At 47.6% G+C, this 23,816-nt stretch overlaps 1 protein-coding gene across 3 annotated transcripts; it reads right to left on the minus strand.

The window, feature by feature from the left end:
• Positions 1-1,099: 1,099 nt before the first annotated feature.
• LOC309330339 (protein ZNRD2-like) lies at positions 1,100-22,302 on the minus strand. Of its 3 annotated transcripts, XM_081841849.1 has the most exons (4): positions 21,843-22,272; positions 4,021-4,169; positions 2,305-2,389; positions 1,100-1,632 (listed from the first exon to the last, which is right to left on the minus strand). In XM_081841849.1, exons 1-4 carry the CDS (start codon positions 22,189-22,191, stop codon positions 1,238-1,240), a joined length of 978 nt encoding a protein of 325 aa, XP_081697975.1. In that variant the 5' UTR covers positions 22,192-22,272; the 3' UTR covers positions 1,100-1,237. The 3 variants fall into 3 exon arrangements, with proteins under 3 accessions (XP_081697975.1, XP_081697974.1, XP_081697973.1); XM_081841848.1 differs by lacking the exons at positions 1,100-1,632; positions 2,305-2,389; positions 4,021-4,169 and adding exons at positions 8,793-10,795; positions 11,727-13,077 and having other exon boundaries at positions 21,843-22,296; XM_081841847.1 differs by lacking the exons at positions 1,100-1,632; positions 2,305-2,389; positions 4,021-4,169 and adding an exon at positions 10,807-13,077 and having other exon boundaries at positions 21,843-22,302.
• Positions 22,303-23,816: the final 1,514 nt, after the last annotated feature.

Raw genomic sequence — 23,816 nt, forward strand, 5'->3', positions numbered from 1 at the left:
GTCAGAAGCCATACGCCTTGAATGCCAGTTTCTGGGAATCACGTATGGGGAAAGTGCTGTTGTACGAGGGTTCTGCTTGCAGGTTTTTCATAGGCATCCAGTTGGGACACTGTCAGAACAGAAGGCTGAATTAGATGGGCCTCTAGCCTGCTCCATCAGGGCTCTTGGGTACACAAGGCAGCTTCTTCTGTTCCTGTTGCATTTGTCTGTTGTCATGAAGCATAAAAACAGATGCATTCCAAATTCAGCCCCAGACTCATAATGCAAATGCAGAGAAACCTTGGTTGAATACTGTTTCACATTAGGAAACCCGTATCACTTTCCCAAGGGCTACATTATGCCAGCAACTATCTTTGGAGCAGGCAAGAACCCAGAATTCTCACAGCAAGATGTACCGTATGTTCATGTTTCTCTGCTGTGTATAAGGATCCAACTCTGCCGGTAGAACTAGAACATGCTATCTTCAACCCCCTCATAAAACCAACCAGACAGGGAAGATGCCAGATTTCTCCTGACTTTCTGCAGCTTCCATAAGCATAGATGATTTGGTAGCCAGAGTTCTAAACCTTGGCTGCTTCTGGCATGATCTCCCATCCTAGAATTTTGTACCCTTGCAAATATATTGCATGCTCCTCCCAAAGGGGCCTGGCCTTCAGCTTGAGAGCTATTGGTTTAATTGATCATTCATGAAGGAGAAAGCAAGGCCTATCAGAATCCACATGGATTTAGGGATGAGAAACCAGCAACATATGGAGAGTCACAAGTCCCATCATCCTGACCACATTGTCTTGCCTAATAGCAGTTGCTGAACAACGCCTGAGAGGCCATGGGTGTCCTATCTCTGCTCTACATTAATGTTTGTATAGCTTGTGACTGCCCCCCTCCCCTAAGTTAAACCCTTGACAACCCTAATTTTAGAGTATCATGCAGGCAACAAGACCAGGACATTTACTGAGCGGGCCCAAAGTTCTGCAGGATGGTTCTATGCACCTTTGTCAGAGGGGAAGTCTAACTCATTTCCCTTATTTTGTCCCAAATGAGACCCACCAGTTCAACAAACATCTCCAGGAACCTTTCCCAAACTTCAATACAATCAGAATGAGACAAAAAGCAACACCTTTTAATTGGAAGAAAGAGCACAGTCTTGTTTGAACTGCTCAGACTCTAATCTAGCCTCTAAGAGACACATTGCTTGGGGCCATAGGCATGGCTGTGCTCCTATGGCTTGCCAATGCTCCTATACATCAGGGCCACCTCCCTGCAACAGTTCCTTAATTCCTTTGAGGGATTCTGTGCAGGACCGGATAAGTGAGCAGAGCTGTATGCTTGTTTCAACGCAAGTGCTCTGCTGGAGCTCGTGGACAGCCCAGTTGATCTTCTGCAGTATGGCCTCCTCCGCTGCAGCCAGGGCACCAGTGGAAGGTGGGCAGGCAGGCACTGCAACAGGGGCTGGGAGTGCTGGAGCAATAGCAGAAGCTCTGAGTCCTGCTGCTGCCCCTTCACAGTGTTCTGGGCGTGGCACATGGCGAGGAGTTGGCAGAGAGGAGAGGTACTCAGGTGAAGTGGCATCATCCGAGTTAGCAGCTAACTGTCGTTCACGCACTTGCGATAGAGCAGCTTGAGCATTCAGGGCTGCAGAGAAGAAGCGCATAGGCATCACCACAGGGCCCTGTTTCTCCTGCGCCTCCTTGAGCCCCTGCCCCAGTCCTGCATACACACAAGCCTCTTGCAAGCATCCCAATGAAAACTAACAGGCAAGTACCACTGGAAGATCTAAGCAGCAACTTAACACTAACTCTCTCTTGTTAAGTGAAGCAGAAAAGGTTCTTTCCTGGCACACCCAGAGGCCCACTATAATAATTTTACAATAATAATATTTTTATGATTTATATGCTGTCCATCTGACTGGATTGCTCCAGACACTCTGGACAGCTCCCATAAAACACAATAAAACATCAAACATTTAAAACCTCCCTGTACGGGGCTGCCTTCAGATGTCTTCTAAAGGCAGAATGAACAATACAAACATGAATATAGGGATCATCCAAGTTGCCAGAGCATCAGTGTGTAAGCATTAAACAAGTGCTGCAGCACCAGTTATGGTTTATAGCAACTGCTGCATTTAAACTCCCAGAAATGGAGTCAGGCTCATGAATTATTTCCAGCTAATTAAGAAATACCTTTCCCCACCAACACATACTGGGAGGAAAGCCCTAGTTCCTAATTCCCACCTTCTAGTCCAAGAGTCCTGCCCTTCCCAATCCATCCCAGTGAGGCAACCTCCCCACACTACCCCAAACATACCCGGATTGTCCTTGTCAACATCAGAATTAAGTTCTTGGCAGGCAACACAGTACAATTTCTTCTGCTTGTCTTGCAGCAAAATGGTCTGAAAGGGCAAGGTTATAGCAAGGAGAGAAAAATGTCAGAGCCTGCAAAAGGAATGTGATGTGTGTGAGAGAGAAAGAATGGTGTATGGGGGTGGGGAGGTGAGAGAAATTACACCAGCGAAATAAATAAAAACCTGGATTCTAGGTGCCAAAATTCTAACTGTGAGCTAATGTTTGATAGAGAAAAGATTGTCACAAGATGTCAGGTGCTGAGGAAAGAAGCAGAAGCTTCCTCCACTTTAAAGACACAGATGCAAAATATTGGTTGCCAACCTGGGCACAATTTACCTCATTGTTTTTGCAATTACATTCAGGGACATATAAAAAAGCATTCTGCACTTGTTTAAGACCAACAGATATCCCTTATTCAGAAAGATTATATCTCTCTACAAGGAAAAGATTAGGGCAAAACTATTGTGTGCATGTGTGTGTAGTGGTGGGGATCACAAATGATATGCAGGTGCTGCTTTCTGGATCCCTCCTATCTTCTACTGATCATATGACTGCATATTGAAACCAGTGCTCTGATTACTGGAGAGAGAGGAGCTCTCTTGGCTCCTGTTTTTAGAAAACTACAGGAGAAAAATATTTGGCTAAAATCTGGGTGAGAACTCAAAGGCTTGTTGATCTCATTATTCCCACCCCAACTTTCACCTCAAAACAACCTCAGGCATCACATTTTCTTCCATGGTTTGAGCATAACTTGCCATTTCTCATGGTTGCTGCAGACTTGCTGAGCCTATGTGTGGCCCTCTCCCACAACCTCGTAAGTAAGACCCAAAAGTCTTAGTTGCCTTCTACAAAATAGTTGGCAGAGGCTAGCTAAGAAAGGGCAGAGAGCTCTGTTTCTCCCACAACAGCCTACTGCCTTTCTTTGGATGAGTGGCCTTTCCTCTCCCAATAGCCCACTTGCCTTTTATGATGGGATCAGAGGAAGGATGGAACCTTCTGTTTCTCTTCTACCAGCCTGCTTGCTAGCCTATGGCACAAGGTGACTGCTGAAATATGTTTTGCAGGCCAGCGACTGCCACAAAAACAGCATATACAAGCCACAATAATACTCAACACTGCCACAAACTATTTCAAGCATTCAGAATGCTTCTCATGTGTTATCTCACTGTATTCAACAGCCCTGAAAAATGGAGACTATATTGTAGATGAGGAATGAAGTGCAGCTAGGAGACTGACTTACCAGAGGTCACTGAGGGAACTCATGGCAGTGCTAAGATTCAGACCAGTGACTCTGCAATTCAGAGCTCAACCTCAGCTCAGCCTTCAGCAACCTGCCACCCTGATGCCTTCATGTAGGCATCAGGTTGGCAAAGGCTGTCTTTGCCAGTTGCTACACCAGCTATTCATTATTATATAAAAGCACCGCACTTCAGGGAATTCTCCTGCCTTTAAGGCGCTTGAGTTTAAGATTTTTATTTTTATTATTATTTATTAAAAGCCCTTAAACTCCTCTCAGATGTGCTGCAGCTCCGACCTGCCCTGAAATTCTTCCTTGGCGGAGCAGGGAGAAAGGGATGACAGAAGATAGGGCACTCTGAGCATGTTCAGAGATCCCCTCGTTCTCCCCCTCGGGCCTCGCGCTCTGCAAACATGACCAGGCGCCTTCGCCTCCTCTCACCCCGCACTCCTCGCAGCAGTCGCCCAGCATGCGGTAGCCCTTGAGGAGATAGTCGCTCATCAGCTTGCTGATCTTGTCCTGCCGTTCGCGCCGGGCCTGGATCACCTTCAGCTCCGCCTCCGACGGCGGCTGCCACTCCGGTTCGTCGCCTGGGCGAGGGAGAATGGGAACAGCGGCGGTGGGGAAACAAGCCTTCTCAGTCCCCGTCCCCCTAGCCGATTACTGGGCCAAGCTCGCCTCTCGCCAGGGCCTGCAGGCCCGGTTGCCATGGTTACCCCTCCTCCCTCCCTCACTTACCTGCCGCGTTCAGCGCCATGATGTTCCCCGGACGCCGCAGCTTCCGGCTTTGGCCACGCCTCCTCCCTGGTCGTCCCTCGCAGAAACTCCGCCTACAAACCTCTCTGTCCTCCTTTCTTTCCCTCCCCCTACGAAACTCAGGCGTTAAAACGAAGGTTCCGGCGGGACGTTTGCTTCCACTTTACGTGCACGCACGGAAATTGGCTAGCGGGCAGCGTAGTCTAGTTTCAAGCTTGCCTGGAATCCGTAGATTCTGGCACGCACAGGCTTCCCTCCCATAAACCCACGATGTGTCCACGGGAGAAGCAGTTTGCAGCTCCTTCAAGTTTGCAGCCACTTCAAGGGAGAGAAGGCACTCTGCACATGCTCAGTGGGAGGCAAGATTCAGTGGTAAGCACATGCTTTCTATGCAGAGTGCCCCAGGATTTGGCAAGGCATTTGAATGAGAAAATGGAAAGCTACTGCCCAGTCGAATACAGAGTCCTGGTCTAGGTGAATTAAGTATGGGTAGGATCATAGTTCACATCTTTGCATGCAAAATGTTCTAGGTTCAATTCATGGCATCCTTGGTGAAGTCAATATCAGGTGGCACGTGATGTAGAAGAGCAGCTGCCAGTTTGAGGGGGCAATAATGGGATAAATTGTTGCTTATTTTCTTTTTGACTGGGGTTTCCCAGAGATATATGGCCATCTAACCAAAACACAGATATCTTGCAGTATGATTCTATGCATGTGTACTCAAATTTCACTGAATTTAATGGGACATACTTCCACGTGTGTATAATATTGCAGCTCAACACTAATAATTCATTTACCTGCAGGACCTACAAGTTCCTCTGTAATACCCTTATGTTCTAATTAAAGTGAAAACTACTTCTGGAGATGGTGGAGAAACTGAGCAGTTTATTGTTGTAGTCAGTTGGCAGCAGCCTGGGTATGCTGACCTCTCGCCCTCAAGTAAAGGCAAAAAAGAAAGGAGTTCGTGCTATTCAAAATCATCTTATTTGGGATAAATGTGCCTGAGGGTTTTTAAAAAATTGAAATGCAAATATAGGGCAGATTTTTTATCTCCATACAGACAGACTGTGCGCACACCATACATTTAAATCACATTGCTTTCCCCAAAGAACCTCAGAAACTAGTTTGTTGGGAGTTGTAGTTCTGTAAGGTGGAAGTTTCAGTTCCCAGAACTCTTGGGAGGAAACCGTATGCTTTAAATGTAGGGCATGTATGCAGTCCAAGTGGTGGGGCAGGAGGGTGTGATGTCTATGACAACCCAACAGTATAATCCCCCACTATGGTCCCCAATCTGCAGGTTGGGGATGAGGTCATAACCATCTTCTTTCATGATATTGATACCAACCCAGTAGATGAGAGACTGAGCTTCATACTCTCTAATAAAAGACTTCATATTATTGCCATTTTGCTCTTTATTGATGAAATGCAACAGAACAGATCAGGGTCTGCAGTGAAATATTACAGAGATCACTCGCTATTAATTTCCAAATAGACAGAAACAATAATGTAGCAGGATATTAAAAGCATTTCAAGTGTACTCTTTCGGCTAGCTTTGTTCACATGGTTGTATCTTCAGATAGACCCAGTTCCCGGGGTTCTTTTCTTTGCGGGGGGGGCGGGGCGGGTTGTCCTGTTCAAACGAGACAGGGAAGCAAAAACCAACCGATACCATGTCAGAGGCAGCAAAAATTAAATTGCTTGATGGTTTTCTTTCTATACTTTTCCCCCTCCGGTCACAGCAACGCCGAAACGCTCTGATGTTCTTGCAATAGGAAGCCCTCGTGTCCCGCGGCGACTAAAAATGGTTTACAAAGCTACCCCGGAAGTTTAAGCTAACGACAATTCAAGAGCGCCCACTAAAGGCGGGCTGACCCCAGAAAGAAAAATACAGGCTGGCCCAAAGCAGGATTTCTGTTTCTCGGTGGACTTTTCCCGCCCCCACTATACAGAAGCGAACGCTGGGCATAGAAATCATTGGGAAAATCCAGACTTAAGTTGTGCTTGGTCAAAGATTGCAGCAAATATGAGTATTTTTTGTCAATTCTTATTTTTTTAATCATTTCAGAAAAATGTGAAAGCGCAACTCTTCTGTGCGCGAGGCAGCGGAGCGTGAGACTCCTGTATGCAACTGATTGCCGAATTAGGGCTGTCAGAGACTCAGTAAGACTGACGCAAAGCTTCAAGCAACGTAACCACCATGCTGGCATTTGCATTGGCAGGATGTTTAAAAGCAAGCAAAGAAAACATTTTTTTCTCAACACGAAGACTCAAGTTGGAAAGAGGACGAAGAGGGCTAGAGTCGCACTTACAGTAAAACCCCGGATTTTGCAACACAGTTCCAGCTCGGCATGTGGTAGCTGTTTAAATTCCGGGCGAGGTGCGCTTCTCCGCTTTGTCCTTCTGTGGTTACGACCAATCGCGACCAGGGAGCGCTGAATTTTAATACCCGCCCCCCGCGCGCCCTCGCTTGTGGAAAGGACCAGAAAGCAGCTAAGGGCGATTGGCTTAGGTATCGGAGAAAACTGGCTTCTACCAATCGACGTAAAGTATGTTAATGAGAGGGCGGAATTTCCTGCCACCGTTAAAAAGTATCCTCCGGTTCCGCCTCTGAGGCGGTTGCCGTGGCAACGGGGGGCACGCGCTGCTCTTACAGCGGCTGCGGGAGGATACGGGTGGGGATGGCCGAGTGGCGGCGTCTACCTGTGCCGCCGCCATCCATCCTGCCTGCACGCCGGCCTCGGGCTCCCTCCAAGCGAGCACACATTGGCCCACCACGTCCAAATGCATAGCCCTAGTGCACGAGGCTTTGCAGCGCCGCCTTCCCGGCTGCCTCGCCTGTTTGCCGGCGGTGTGTCGTGGGCGCTCAGCGCAACTGCCCCCTCCTTGAAGACGCATTTGGTGTGCGACCCGCGAAAGCAACCTCATCATCCGCCGCCGCCGCCGCCACCCTCCTAAACAACTCCGCGTTGGCTCGCCTCTCCGACGGGGCCGAGCTCCACCAGCTGGGGGCGCAGGGCGAGGCGGGATTCTTAAAAAGGCCTACTAAACTCTGCCAAAGGGCCCGAACCTAGTTTTATGCAGAGACCTATCAGACGGGGTACAAGTCTGACGCCGCAAACGGGTTGACACCTGGCGCCGCAGATACCTGTGCTCCATTTGTCCTGGGGCAAGTCGGTAACGGGTCCTAACCTCTTAGGGTTCCCAAGGGAGTCCGCGTAGGAAGGGCAGGTTACAAAGGGATATGTTGTGACACCTGGGAAACTAGGCTTGATGATGTGTCTGCTTAAGTGACCTGTGATGCACAATATTGACACCTGATCTGAGGTTTGCTGAAGGGTAAGTGTAAGCAGGTGTGTGACTAATCAGTCTTTTCAATAAAGTTTGGCTAGCACAGGCCAATTCATGCTAGAGGAAGCAACAGAATTCTCTTCAACACAGAAAGTACAGCAGGCCCCTCTCAAAGCTACGATTTCAGTGTTCTTTAAGAGGAAGACGATTCAACCTAAATGAGATTAAACCTGAGGTTGGGACACAACCCAGGGATGGACACACTGCACTGAGTGAAATGGGCAACTTATAAGGTACATACTATTTTAATATTTAATTCAGGACATCAGAGTGCTTAAGGCTACAAACCCCAGAAGGAAACAGTGGTTGCATTCGTGTTCAGGAATCTGAACTGAAAATCCTTGGTTCAGCAAGGCTTGACCACTTGGATATAGGTCTTCTGCAATACCTCTAATGCACTTTTTACACACTTTACACAGCTCACATTTCCTCTACTGTCTGCAGAGGAATAGAGCAGACTTGTACTGTCTTGAACTACTTCCCTGAGGCAGTAGGGAAGTGTTAGATTGTTTACTAGACCTGTTTTTAAAAATGCCCCACCACACCATTTTTAATAAATGGGAGAGGAGACACGGTGCAGATGGGCAGTAAGCTCTTGAAGGATAGAAATTGAACATATACCAGGAGAAACACATGCTGTCTTACTTCTACCACAGTAAAATCAGAGATCTCTTCCCTTTGCATCGATGTACATCTTGACCAGCCCATCAACTCTCAAGGCCCATAATTACCTTTTCCCCAAGGGGCACAGAAGGCAGATGATTGTGTAACTACAAGCAGCATAAAAACAAAGAGCGCTGCTCCTTTTAAAATTTCCATTTGTGGTCTCATTAGAAAAGTTCAATGTAGGCCTCACTAATTGAAGGGGAAAGTAATTATATGTAAGACTGTGCCCTTTGGTTTTAAGGAGCAATCCACTCTAGATTGGAATTGCAGCTCATCTGACACAAAGGGACCAAGCGAAACACTATTTAGAGCTTGTTGATGTGTTCTTGGGTGATTCTGTCTGTGTCACAGGGAAACTAAGAGGGCAGATTATGCAAGTCACAAGAAGTATTTGCCCCAAAACTCAAGAGCCTTAAAAACATGGAACAGATTCAGGCCAGGAATACAGCAAGTTTGCACATTTTAATCAGTTGCCCAGAAAGCATAATCCTATAAAAAGCAGTACAATTATTAATTAACTACCTACTTGGAAAAACACAGATAAGATTGGCTTCACTCCAAGCATTTTTGTCAAATTATTACTAGAAAGTGAGCAAGCGTTCAGCCAACATTGTCAGTTGACAATGCTGCTTTTTGCTTTGTGTAGCCACGCTTACTTAAAACTCTGATTAGATTCTAATTGCTACTGCTGTTCATAAACAGTTGTAATGAAATGGAAAAATATAAAGAGGGGGGAAATGTCTTTTTGCAGTTGCACTGTGAGTTAACAGTGGCAGAAAAAGGCATTCATTAAAAAAACAAAAAAGTTATGCTGCAAGAGATGAAAACAGGTTTCCTGCTACAAAAGCAGCAGCACTTGGGGAGAGTACAACTACCTGCCAATAATGTTCTGGAAGATGTCCAGCTGTCCTCACCCTTCAGCATTCTGGCACTATATTTTGTGCAGAGATAGCAGTAGAAGGACATGGCACAATCTAACAAATATAGTAGGGAACATCAAGCTGAACTCCACACTTGCTCCTGACAGAACCATCACTTCAGCCCTTCACAGCTTCATGAACATCTCTCTCAATTTCTCCTACATCTTGGGGTGTGGAGCCCTCACCTATCCATGATATTCCTCTACTTGAACCCCTGTGAGAAACCTGACTTCTCCCACTATCTGAAAAACTTAACACCATGAAAGACAAATAGGACAGATATATTGGTTGAAGTGGGGAGAGAGAAGGGAGAGGTTCCCAAAAAGATTGTAAGGGAGCAGTCTTAAATATTGCAGGAATAACAAAACACTGGAGACAGAGACTTCCCAGTTCTAGGCCTGAAGGGTGTTCCAGGCCAGTAAATATCCTGTGCAACTAAAAAGGGGAGTATTTTGATAGCATTGATCACTTATCATCATCACTGTGTGATGATCACCCACCAGCAGGGATGGTCCTGAGTTCTGCTGTTTACATACACACTTGTATGTAATATGAAAGAAATAATAGCAACACACACACCCCACCAAAACCACCAGGCAGCTGGATTTCCTAAACTATCAGTCTGCCTACTTTTTATTTACAGTTAATACAAAAAATAAAATCTAAACTCACTTCTAACTTCAGGTTTACTTGTGCACTCTATATTAGCAAAAATCAATGGATGCTGTTACATAAAAGCAACTGAGCTCACTTGGAAAGGATACAAAGTGATCCTTTCAACAAGCACATTAAATGAGGATTTCAATGCTAGAACAGTTTCCTTTCTAACAGGTGGGACATGGCAAGAGGCAGGACCAAGGAACCAGAAGCAAATGTTCACCATGTTGCCATCTTCACCCAGGGACTTTGGTTTCAAAATGACTGAATATACAGCAATTTACAGCAGTCCTGAGGCTGAGCACAGAGCCCTAACATTGAAATTAAGATAGCAACCACAAGACTCTCCTAGAAAACTGTTTATCTTGGATGGCCCCATATGGCTAGCTAAAGTAAATAACACCCTTTACTTGGTATAGGAAAGGACAACAACAACAGAAGATACAAGAGCTACAATGACAAGCTGCTAAGGGCACTGTGACAAAGGGTGAGAAGAAATGTAGCGACTAAAAGGATATTCTGAAATCAAATGGCAAAGACTTCTCATCAAGGATGCAGCAGCCGGGGTTTATGCTAGACGTGTACAACGGCGGGCGCCAGAACAATGACGCAGTCCCACCCCAGGAAAGACGGGGGAAATCCTTTACAGGCGGCGCTGGTAACTAGCATGCAGCTGCAGTTGTGCGTTACGCATGTAATCGCCATAGGCACCCGCATATCGGGCATAATCAGACTGTGTTTCTGGGAGACGGCGATAATCCAGTTGAGCTTTTGTTGGCGAATGGCGGTACGCGTGGGGGGAGTCTGTTAAATGGCGGAAATCTGAGAGGTCAGATAAACGGCGGTCATCTGAGAGGTCAGAACCGTACCTGGTTAAGAGAAGAGACATTAGATATTTGATAAATAATAAAAACCCTCATGGCCGATGCCTTACATTATATACACACTTATATACACATATAGAGATGGCCCCCCTTCACCCGCACAGAAGATGACTGCTGAGATGTAAGCACAGAAAAGAGCCTGCTAAAGTAATCCAAACAATAATCTTTCCTCCATTGTCTGGCTGCAACTGGCGCCGTTTTACTTCTCTCAGACATGGGGAATAATCTCTCAATGGTTCAGCTATTCTGTAATACTAATTATACTTCACCATTTAAGCAGAATTTTGAGCCTCCCATCAGAACAGTGATAAAGCACAGTACCATGCAGGAAACCCAGACCTCACATAACTACACTCAATAGTTTCTAAGATGGATACAAGAGCTAAGGCGCATCAAGGCTCAAAAAGACTTGGAGGTGTTGGAGGTGACCGAAAACGATGGATTATGCTCATCATTGCCAGGAATTAAAGCTGGTGCAACTCTTATTTGCAATCTCAGTCAAGTCTCAAAGGTCTAGTTTGCCATCTCTGTGGTGGGATCTGGTCAGGTAGCAGAGCCTTCTCGCAAACACGTACTCACAATTATCCAGAGATATGTGCAGGCGGGGGGAAATGGTAAGAGCGCAGCCCATATTTGCTCCCTTCCCCACAAACAGTAAAGCACAGAAAAGATTTGAAAGATCTGATAGAGAGAAACTAATGGCACAGCCAGTGTAGCAAAGGTTAAGCAAGCCCCACTCCTGACCCATCCTTGCTTTCGAATAAATGCCAATTTAAATTCATAGCGGGAACTCTGCTCCCTCCCATGGAACCACAAAATGAAGTTCTCCTTTGAACCCCTCTGAAAAGTGCAGAAAAATCCTTGGGCAGAAGGTGCGATTGGCGTGAAAAGCATCACAACTGGTCTAGCTGCATACCTCTTATTCATTGCAGCTGCTTTTCTGTAGAGATCCTCACGGTTGCCACGCGGTGGAGAGAGGCGAGTCCGTTCATATGGCGGATGGAGAGCTGCAGCTTCTGACTGGGACAATGCTGTATATGAGGCTGCCTGTTGTGCAGATTGAGTCAGCCCATTGTATGATGGCTGAGCTCTGTAACCTGCAGCTAAGGGAACAGAAGTGGATTGCTGTGCAGCATAAGCTGTCTCTGCTGGGTTTGAGACTTGTGCTCTGTAAGCTGTTGACAGTGAAGCAGAGAGCTGTGTTTTATAGGAAGCAGCTGCTGCTGCTGCTGCTGCTGCTGCATCCTGCATACCATAAGCGGCCGCCAAGTTTGCTGCAGCCTGTGCCCCATATGCAGCTGGCAGGGCAGATGCAGCCTGGGCCCCATAAGAAGCTGCATGGCCAACAGCTGACTGGACTCCGTATGAAGCTGTCTGTGTTGAGAGAGGGTGGGTACCGTACAAGGCTGCTTGGTTGGCTGCAGGTTGGGCCCCGTAAGATGCTGAGAGGGCAGCAGCGGCAGCTGCTGCCTGGGCACCGTAGGAAGCTGCTGCATATGTTGCAGCAGCCTGGGCCCCATAAGTGGCAGCGTATGTTGTTGTGGGCTGGGCCTCATAAGAAGGGACTTGAGAAGCAGCCACTTGTGCTGCTCCATAAGCAGCTGCTTGGGCACTGTAGGATGTTAGTGCTGAGGCTGCTGGCTGGGCCCCAGAAGTTGCCAGGGGAACAGAGGACTGGGCTCTATATTGATTTCCAAGCATGGCTGAGGACTGGGCTCTGTACATTGCAGCCTGCCCAGTTGTAGGCTGGGGTCTGTAAGCCATCCCAAGTGATGCTGCAGGCTGGTCTCTGTAGGCTGTCCCGAGGGAGGCAGAAGCCTGGTCTCTGTAGGATGCTTGCTGGGCTGCCATAGGAATTATGTAACCTGCTCTTGTTGGTGAGCGTCTAATGGGGCTTCTGTCCCTTCCAAAATAGGAAGGAGATACCTGCCTAGCCTGACTGTCTTGGGAATCAATTTTGGTTAAATTGTTGTTCCCCAGGCGCTGCTGATAGTCATACTCCAGTGAAGAATAAGTTGATCCTCCCGCTGGGAAAGCAAGATTACTGGATCTCAAAGCGTCATTCCTGGGCTGGAGTTTATCCAGGGTTGGTATTTTGTTCTTTTCAGCTCTGTTGCCCAGCTGGCCGGTGTGCCCAGCTGGCCCCCTTTTATGAGCCTTATTAGAAAGTTCCACATTAATTCTCTTGCCCTTGACTTCCCTTCCATTAAGATGTTCAATGGCGGCTCTGGCATCCTCATCCTTCTCCATGTGAACGAACGCATAGTCTGATAAAGCAGCAGACAGAAGGTTATCAATAAGGAACATATGACATTTAATTACTGGAACCCACTCATACTTCGATGTGCCCTAGAAAGGCTTCAGCCTGAAACACACCTGTTTGATACCAGAAGAATGCAGAATGAATCAGCTGATGTGGCTTGCTGGGCAACTCTTTAAGAGCCACAAGGAAGGAACAGGCCACTGGCATCTATAAGGTACAAGGAACTGGCCCCTGTCTTAAAAGTTTGAAGGCTAAGCATGAAATTACCCATCCTATCCCACAGCTCACTCCGCCTCCTGCATGATTTGCACATAATTCACAGTGTGCCAGAGCATATCAAACTCTCTCTGTGCTGCTTGATTTCTCATCTTCAAAGTATTAATCCTCAGCAGGACTTTCCCCCACTGCCCCCAGTCAAAATGCTGAGAACATTCCTGTTGCGCATTAAAATGTTACAGTTTCATTTATACCTGAACATCTTGCATATGGATACTACCCTACACAAATGTAAATATTTCCCTCGCCCTCAAGAGTTCTGGCATTCTGCTTCTAGAAGCAATATGAAAAACTGCATTTAGGATGGTGGCTTGAAGCTGAGCTATCAAAATTTAAGGAAAAGATTAACTCTGATAAAACCAGGGGGATTTTATATGATTTTAAACACCAGAATTATGCACTACTTTAGCAAAGGTGGATTTCAAATGACAGCACAAAATATACAAGGACAAAGGCCACAATTTTATTCTGTATGGTTTCCCTCCACCCACTGAATTCCACAAATCGTAACAGAACGGAGAACATACTAACAGCTTTCTCAAGGCGTGTTCCCTATTGCATCTTTCCCAGCCTTACATGCCACAGCAGGCAAAGGACAAGCACCTCTGTTGCAAAGGTTGTTGCCTACTGGACTCCGATAAGAAGCCTAAAGGACTCATGGTTACAAGAACTGCTGGAACAAACTCTCAAGACTGCTGAATACATTTAAGACTTTCTGATGTTTCAACCTAGTACTTATTATAAATCAACATGGCTGGATCCTGCTGATGCAAAAAAGCAATTTAAATCTAGGGAGCTTAAAATAAGCACCCAGTGGAATGAATCTGAGGTTCTATTCTCTAAAGTTGCTTCTTAGCTTCAATAAGCAAGTCTGTGCCAGTTTCACAAACCACACACTTTTCTTTCACTGCAAATCCAGACAATGGAAACAGGCTGCTATGCGCACATCCCCTCATAGATCTGAAAAAGAAAATATGAATCTGCTGGTAGATCTCTGGGTGATTTGCAAGGATTTCTGGTTCTGTGTTTAACTACAGAAGCAACAAAATTCCTCTCCCCTAATTATGGCTGCTGAAATGAAGAAAACCTGGGGTAACCAGGAGAGGATTTTTGTGTGGAAGGACTGAGCTGTGTTCACATACAATCAGAATTCTTTGATTCTAAGTTTGTCTTTTGCACCAGGTTCCTGAATCTCAGGAGTCTAGTAAAAAAACAAACTCAAAATCAAAACAGATCCTGCAAATCTGAAGTCTGCTCATCCCTGCCCATTCAAATAGCTAGAACAAATAAAGCTGAAATATTAGACTACTATTTCTTTAACTGTATGATTTATGATGAGATCAGAAAAGTACAATCTAAAAGGTTTTAAGTTTGGGCCAGTATGAAGAAAACGGGAGCACTCATTATTGATGAAGACTGTGATGTATTTACTGTTGTAAGAATTTAAGGTCTCAAATACATAAATTAAATGTACAAGGCAAACATGTACATAAATATATAAACCACATGTCTGAAACAGTACAGGAAGACAGTCCTGAAACCATTTTGACTCTCCCAAACTGACCAAATGTTTCTCTGCAAGGAGGGAGGAAATGAAAAAAACTCCCCATTGTCTGTACTCACAAATCCTGCCTTAAGGGCACATTTAAGGTGTGAATAGGGTGAGTCTGTGACCTGTATTCAGGAATTAAGTAGTTATAATAACAAAAGAGTGGACAAAACCCAGATAATGCAATCAGGTAACCTGGCAGACAGGAGATAAACAACACACAGGATTCTGTTTTAGACTGCCCTGTGATGTATTTCTGCTGGAGACCACCTCTTTCTGTGATGTATTGGGGAGTGGTGGTCCTGGGCTACACCCCTTCTGTGATGTACATATGATGTTTCTGGGGGTGGTCTTGAGTTTGAGGGTGTGCAATTTCAAAACTCTATATAAGGGCTGGCACACCTTTGTTATGGGTCGTCCTCTCTCCTGCGTGTGGGGGGAGCACCCTGTTGCAACAGTTTTAATAAAGATCAGGCTTACTAGCTGCTTTGCTTCTCAATATTCTCTGGTTGGCCTCTGTTATTTCCTCCTACCGATGGAGAACCTACAAAGAACTCTATACGGGCTCTTGTGTACCCAAAAGGGGAAAGGAGCAGATTTTGTTTGCAACATTACAAATAGATTTATTTTACATATCTGGCTGCAACAACTAGCGCAAATTTCTTGACAATGCTTGCCAGTTCTATGAGTGGCATTTCAGTGTTTAAGCAGCTGCATTTTGAAAAAATACAGTGGTGCCTCGCAAGACGAAAATAATCCGTTCCGCGAGTCTCTTCGTCTAGCAGTTTTTTCGTCTTGCGAAGCATCCCGCTTAGCGGATTAGCGCTATTAGCGGCTTAGAAAAAGGGGAAAAACTCGCAAGACGTTTTCGTCTTGCGAAGCAAGCCCATAGGGAAATTCGTCTTGTGAAGCGCCTCGAAAAACGGAAAACCCTTTCGTCTAGCGGGTTTTTCGTCTTGCGAGGCATTCGTCTTGCGGGGCACCACTGTATAATAAAATGGAAGACTGCTAAACCAGCAAGCCATTCATTCTGCAGCACACAACAGATTCTGTTCTGACCCTCCCTATCAATTGGGATGGGGATGCACACAAACATAGAGGAGTATGTATCTGTTTTCCCCTGGTGAGATACATTGCTGACCTAGCCCAAACTCAAACTGAATTTTCATAAGGCTTTGTGTTCTCAGGCAAAGTACTTTAAAAAAAAACCTGATCCAGAAGAAGAAACAGAAGGGAGGAAATTATTAACAGAGCTTACAGAGACAGAGTCAAGGAGATAGCATTAGACCAAACAAAAGAATCCATCCAACAACAGTTTAGAGAAAGAGAGAGAGGCAACCACTCCTGGGGATGTGAAACCCAAACCTCTGACCAGTCTCTGAGGAAACCCTATATATACTACCCTCCAGAGCACTCAGTTGAGTCTCCTGAGGTGCAGTGTGCTTCTATACACCCCAGCCTACAAAGCCATTTCCGACCCTGGGGAGGAGAGGGGGTTGCGGTCTAGCCCCTCCCCCCCAGGCGCGGGGGCTGTCCTTGGCCCCCCGCGAGAACTGGGGGAATCCCTGGGCGTGCCCGCGACCCTGGCCGCCTATCGGCAGGCCAGGGGGAGGCGTGGCTTTAGGTATTTTAAGCCGGGCATGCCCAGGGTCCGCCCTCTTCACTCCCGACCAGCTGAGAGGTTTTTTGCCCATCCCACCCACCCTTAGATACTTAGGCAGCCGTAGGTCGTCATGACCTTGCTATGGACTTCGGTTGGTCGCCGCAAGGGGCCTGGTAGGAATTTTTCCAAGTTGGCAATCTTTCTGCCATTTGGTTTTTTCGCCTACCTCATAGCAAACGTCACAACTTTCCCCGTATTGGCGGTTAGGCATTGGCTGGGGTTCTATTGTTATGCAAATGGATGGGGGGGAAGGAACGCCATCACCTTCCCCCAGGAAATGGGGTAGTCCGGTAGAGGACTCCGAGGGGCGTTGTCTTGTCCGAAACCTAGCTTGGTAAGGGCCCCCGGCACGCCCCAAGCGGTGACACCCGTGGGATCCTAGTTGGCGTACTTCAACAGGCTCTCCCACGGTTCGTGTTAACCCTTCCCGGTCATCATCCCGGGTAGCTGATAGGAGCCAATGCCTAGGGCCAATACCTTCAATCCTCTAATCAATAAAGTTGTGGCCATTTCATGCCCATTAAAACTTAAACATCGTGTCCCGTGTCTTTCTTTCTGGTGGGAGGGGTTTTGACACGCAAAGGAGGCTAATGGGAAAACTTCAGGATGGGTTTAGCTGTCCTGGAACAAATGAGATGTTGCATCTGATTACATGCTGCAAACAAGACCTGAAAGTGGCATTCAGAAGGATGTGTACACGTAAACTCAAATTAAAGATACTGTCATATGACTTACTGGAAATACAGGAGAGGAACAAAACATGAACCTTCCTCCTGACCCACTTAAATGATAAAGTTGGGGCTGAAGAGACAGTTGCCTCTGACTGACAGCTCTGTACAGCATGATGCACCGCCGGGTCCTTTAAAATTATGGAAGATTCAGGAAAGCTCTAAGAGGAATGCTTGAAACATCATAGCTCAAGTGACAGAGAAGAGGAATATGCAAACTCTTTGAAGCAAATGCCTACCCAAAAAGCACAGGACGACGCAAGTGCATTTGGCAGTAATAGTTGGGGCTATAAAGGAGAGAAAGATGGGGCCTGCAGCTTGGGGTGACAGCTTCAGATTTAAAGAAGTTACTTACCAGCCTTAGGACTAAACTACTTGGTGGGGAAAACCTCTCCAACCATACCATTAAAATTTTTAAAAGCTCTGTATAGCACATGTTACTATTAAAAATTACAAATTAATGTCGACTAAGAAATGAAGTGAGGGCTTTTAGTTGCAAACAAAGTGGCTGAAAAATGTGTTTAAGAAACAGACATTAAAGCTACACAAGCTGTGAGGAACAGTACAATACTCACCAGCTACAATTGTGGCAACACCTCATACCTTGGTTCAGGTATCAGTTGATACATTTGCCCATGACTGAAACGCCGGTTGGCACTCAAAGAATTTATTAGGTCGCTTTTCTTAAATATCTGTTTACTGTATCTATTTAGATCTGGAGATACAAGTAGTCTCCACAGGGGACCCATCAGATTGAATTTTATCCCCAGAATTTTGTCTGGTATCACTGGAAAAAATATCCTTATTTACAGATACTTGCACATACAGTGGTACCTCGGGTTACATACGCTTCAGGTTACAGACTCCACTAACCCAGAAATAGTGCTTCAGGATGAGAACAGAAATTGTGTTCTGGCGGCGCGGCGGCAGCAGGAGGCCCCATTAGCTAAAGTGGTGCTTCAGGTTAAGAACAGTTTCAGGTTAAGAACGGACCTCTGGAACGAATAATGTACTTAACCCGAGGTACCACTGTAAATCTTAAAAAGAGAGTGGGAGGGGAAAAGACAATAGAAACCTAAACACCAGACCAGAACAACCCTGGCGTATTAGAGGCTGCATGGAGCCTCAGACCTGAGGAGTGAGGTGGGACTGCCTTAGGCACATCAGCAATAAGCACAACAGCGATGTTGACCAAAAGTCTAAGGAAAATGAAGTGGGATTTTTTTCCTGCCTAGGCAGAGAATATAAATGTTACTCCTTTCTAACACAGCAACAGGACCTTTTTTTTTAGCACTATGAAATCCTGCCAATGGATACTTGGGCAAAAGGATACCCATGACCACACCACACACAGTCCTAGCAGTATCCACCACGCAAAATTCTACCTTTGACTCTGCTCTAAGAACAGCACGTCTGGTATCCTTATAGTACAGGAGGAGTGTGTACAGTGGTGCCTCGCAAGACGAAATTAATTCGTTCCGCAAGTTTTTTCTTCTTGCGAGTTTTTCGTCTTGCGAAGCACGGTTTCCCATAGGAATGCATTGAAAATCAATTAATGTGTTCCTAGGGAGACCGCCTTCAGACCTCTTCTGAGGGCTGGCAGGGGGAGAAGTACTTTTCTCCCCACCGCCAGCCTTCAGAACAGCCTTCTGAAGGCTGGCGGTGGGAAGAAAAGCCCTTCTCCCGCCGCCAGCCTTCAGAAGAGTTCCTGCAGGGCTGCCTAGGCTGCTGATAGCAGCCTGCTGCCCAGCGCGAGGGGCGCTCTGCTTCACAGCGCCCCTCGCGCGGGGCAGACATTCGCAGCTTGGGGAGCCCTGCAGGACTTCCCCGCAGGGCTCTCCAAGCTGCGGATAGGGGCAGCAGGCTGCTATCCGCAGCTTGGAGAGCCCTGCGGGGAACTCTTCTGAAGGCTGGCGGGGGAGAAGGGCTTTTCTTCCCACCGCCAGCCTTCAGAACAGCCTTCTGAATGTTGGCGGTGGGGAGGAAAACCTTCCTCCAACTGCAAGTCTTCAAGACAGGTCCGGGAACAGAGGAGAAGCGCTGCCGCCTTCCCCTCTGTTCCCGGACCTGTCCTGAAGGCTTGCGGTGGGGAGGAAAAACCCTCCTCCCACCGCAAGCCCCGGGAACAGAGGAGAAGCGCTTCGCGCCTTCTCCTCTGTTCCCGGACCTCCCACCGCAAGCCTTCAGGACAGGTCCAGGAACAGAGGAGAAGGTGCGCTGCACTTCCCCGCTGTCCCCGGAGATTTCCCTATGGGCTTTTGTCTTGCGAAGCAAGCCCATAGGGAAATTCGTCTTGCGAAGCCGCTAAAAATCGGAAAACCCTTTCGTCTTGCGGGTTTTTCGTTTAGCGAGGCATTCGTCTTGCGGGGCACCACTGTATTGTACTTATTAGGCAGTACTTCTCACAGCATGGGTGTACTGGGGGGGGGAAAGAAACTTTAGTACTAGCAACAATAACTTAGAAGCAAGTCTCAGAGAACACAGTGAGACTTACTTTTGAGTAAAGTGGCATATGATGCGGCTGCTTATGTCAAATATAAATCTATGGTGCACCTGCATTTAGAACAATGTAAATAATTCTGTTCATCTGTTGTCTACATGTATTCAAAATGTACAGAAAAGTATCCATTGAGAAATAAATCTCTCAATTAGTCATAACAAATGGAACTTGAAAGAAAATGTTCAGTGTTGAGTGCTGAAGTTCAGGATTCCAGTCACTCCATCTCATCCCTATACCCCCATTTTCTACCCCTCACAACAGTAAGTCAACACTGTGTGCCTACCAAGCATTGAGTTGTTTGGAGGGGATTTTTTTCAGGGTGTGTGTGTAAGAACTTTCTGATGGAAAGAGCTGTTTGACAGTGGAACGGGCTGCCTCGGAAAGTGGTGGACTCTCCTTCATTGGAAGCTTTTAAGCAGAAGTTGGATGGCCTTCTGTCACTGATGCTTTAGTAGAGGTTCCTGCATTGCAGGGAGTTGGACAGATGACCAGTCCCTTCCAACTCCACAATTCTATGATTCTACTGGTGCCCTATCCCTGCTTCATTAAAATCTTGGATTTCTCCATTGATTTTTATGGGCAGCTTTACAAATAGTTTCTCAGCATGAACCAAAAGACCCCAATTCAAACAAAGAGATAGTTCTCTCTACACTTTTTATGTCTATGTCTCTTCCTTCATGCTCCTTTTTCAGTAACTCCCATTAAATCTTCCCTCCCACCCAGTTTCTCCCATCAAATACAGCAAGTTCTCCACAGACACAAGGCACGCTCAGTTCTTATTGGACTTTTTTGGGACTTCTCCCACTTAGGCCTTTTTCCCTTGAAGTTTTTGTATTTGGTACTTTTGCAAGGCTTATCCAGAGTCTGCCAATACCCCCCTCTTGTGTGTGTCTGTTGCCATTTTGGCTATAGAAGTGGTAGCTGTCGATGAACTAAATATAAATTAGAATACAGGATATTTAAGAAGGAAATGTTCATGTTTAGAGATTTTTAGGATGCTGAACCCTAATGATAAACAGGGGGTGGCCACTTCCATGGTACTTTGCTTGTGAAGTTCCCAGGGGCCAGTGGGGCTGGAGAAATGTTTTAAAGTAGATGGACCAATGGTCTGATCCATCACGGTAAACTATATACTGGTTAGGAAACTTAATGGATTTGCTGATAGGCTACATGAGGGTCAATGAACTGAAGCTCAGTCCTAACAAGATTGTAGTCTAGCTACAATGATCCATGCTCTGGAAACTTCCCATTTACACTACTGCTGGATATTGTGCATGGGGCTGCCTTTAAAAGACAATCTGGAAATTGCAAGTGGTAAAAAAATGCAGCTGCTAGCTGAGCTACTGGATGCATAACTGGCCACATTTCTGAGCCTGTTCAACATACCAGCCTGGCTCTTTAAAATACTGCACAGCAGCTTGGGATAAACATACATTATGGAAAGCCCATGCCTCTACCATCCTGCCGTGAGAGTACTACCCTTCTTCACATTAGCCCCACCGTCAGGAATAAGGCTTCTGTCAGCGGTGTGCGCCAGTTACAGAATTGCCTTCCCAAAGCATGACGCTTTTCATTTAGGTGTCAGGAAAAGAACCCCAAGTCTACTGTCCCGGGCTTTTCAGCTACCGTTAAGCGCAGCAAGCTAGTCCTTGCAATCACTCAACAGGAAAAGGCGCACTCCGCACACGTTTACAGGCGCTCTTTACCTTCTCACTCAAACCAACTAGGCGATTTCTCGCGGAACAAGCCTACCGAGAAGCATTAGCAAGGAACAGAACCTCCCCAGCTGGAGGCAGTCTACCTCCAAGTACCTCCAGCTACTGAGGAGGCGGGGCGGGGAGAGAGATACAACGGCAGCAGACGGGGGACGTTGTCGCTTTCAACACCTGGCGAGCGAGGCGGATCCGGAGCGGCGGGGGCGACTTAGGAGGGGGAGAAGCGGCCTCCTTCGCAGCCGGGAGGGGGAAAGGCACACGCCGCCCGCCATCTCGGCCGCGCGAGGCGGACGGTGGGGTTTTGAGGCCGAGGCCGAGGCCGCCTCCGCCTGCCGTACCTTTGACGACGTCGCACTCGACGACGGGCCCGTACTCCTGGAAGAGGAGGCGGAGCTCGCCGCTGGTGCAGGCGGCCGGGACGTTGCCCACGAAGATCTTGACGGTGTGCGTGGGCCTGGGGCGGGAGGGCTCCACGACGACGCGGTGCCCGTGCAGGAACTGCCCGTTGAGCTTGAGGATCGCGCGCTCGGCCGACGCGTCGTCGCGCATGTGCACGAAGGCGAACTGCTTCATGAGGGCCACCCGCAGGACCTCGCCCGGCTCGGCCGCCTCGAACAGCTCGCGCAACTCCACCTGCGAGGTCTCCTCGGGCAGGTTGCCCACGAACACCTTCACGCCCGGGTGCATCGGCTCGCCCTTCTCACCGAGCGGAGCCAGGCAGGGACAGAGAGAGAGAGAGAAAGAGAGAGGAGGGGGAAAGGAGGGAGGAAGGAAGGAAAGAAGACACGCAAAATGGCGGCCGCGGCGGTGACAGTGGCGGCGGCGCTGACCCACAGGAAAGGAGGGGCCCTAGTCGCCGCGCGTGCGCAGTGCTCCGCGCATTGGCGCTCCCCTCCCCCTCACAAACCGTAAGGCCCTGAACTCTGAGGAAAGGATGCGAGGCGCGTGCGCAGTGTTCCTCTGACGTCGCTATGCGCGTGCGTACGAACACCCCCCCCCCCGATAGCTACAGCAGCGTCTTTTAACCCTTAGAGCGTCGAGGCTGCATCTTTACATGAAATGCGTACGCGTGTCTAAGGGCGACATGTTATATTGATGGGTCCTTGTAAAGCATGGGAGTAGCCAAGGGGGGTGGGCAGCTGCCCCCCAGATCAAGAACAATAGAAACACTTAACTAACTTGACCAATCACGTCGTTTCTGCCCCCCCCCAACGAAAATCCTGGCTACGCCTATGCTGTGTAGAGCACAGATTTAGGTAAAAATATAAACTACACTGTAGGTTGCACTTCTGGGTCAAATGGAACATTTCCTCCCCCGCTTACCTAAATTCCCCTTAGATGGAAGTTAGAGCTCTAAATCAATGGTTATTTATCACATTTATATGCCACTTTTTCCTTCAAAAAGCACATGGTCCCCATGAACCCAGTCAGGTAAGTTAGGTTGATAGGCAGGCCCAAAGTCACCCAGTGCGCTTCACAAGCCAAGGCGGAGTTTGAACCTTGGTCTCCCCAGGTCATAGTCTAACCATTACAGCACAGTGGCTTGTGATTGGCCTGCTCAAAAGTTAGCAAAGATGGGAGATTATGTTGTTTCTAAAATGGGTTAAACTTAAAAGTGCAACGTGTCCATTTGCAAGTTAATGTCAAACTAGGACAGTGTTTCCCAACCTTTTTTGGGCAAAGGCACACTTGTTTCATGAAAAATATCTCGAGGCACACCACCATTAGAAAATGTTTAAAAAATTAACTCTGTGCCTATATTGACTATATATAAAGTAACTCTCTTTAATAGGCATCAAATAAACACAAAGAAAGTACCGTATTTTTCGCCCCATAGGACGCACTTTTTCCCTTCCAAAAATAAAGGGGAAATGTGTGTGCGTCCTATGGGGCGAATGCAGGCTTTCGCTGAAGCCTGGAGAGCAAGAGGCATCGGTGCGCACTGACCCCTCTTGCTCTCCAGGCTTCAGGAAGCTGTCCGCAAGCCTTGCGCGCCCGGCAGGAGCTCCCGCCCAGCGCACAAGGCTTGGGGCGGCAGCCTGTTGCCCGAAGCACAGGGAGCCCTCCGGAGGGCTCCCCGTGCTTCGGGCGAGTGTCTGCAAGGCTTGCGCGCCTGGCGGGAGCTCCCGCCAGGCGCGCAAGGCTTGGGGCGGCAGCCTGTTGCCCGAAGCACAGGGAGCCCTCCGGAGGGCTCCCCGTGCTTCGGGCGAGTGTCTGCAAGCCTTGCGCGCCCGGCAGGAGCTCCCGCCAGGCGCGCAAGGCTTGGGGCGGCAGCCTGTTGCCCGAAGCACGCGGAGCCCTCCGGAAGGCTC

This window comes from Podarcis erhardii (genome assembly GCF_964252035.2).
Source record: "Podarcis erhardii genome assembly, chromosome: 15".
Taxonomy (NCBI): domain Eukaryota; kingdom Metazoa; phylum Chordata; class Lepidosauria; order Squamata; family Lacertidae; genus Podarcis; species Podarcis erhardii.

Bases quoted from the DNA above. Each gene is read 5' to 3' on its own strand.
- LOC309330339 (XM_081841847.1), bottom strand. From the start codon at position 22,191: ATGCACCCGGGCGTGAAGGTGTTCGTGGGCAACCTGCCCGAGGAGACC. The intron at 13,078-21,842 runs GTACGGCAGGCG...CTGCTTTATCAG, and splicing joins CGAGTGCGACGTCGTCAAAG to ACTATGCGTTCGTTCACATG.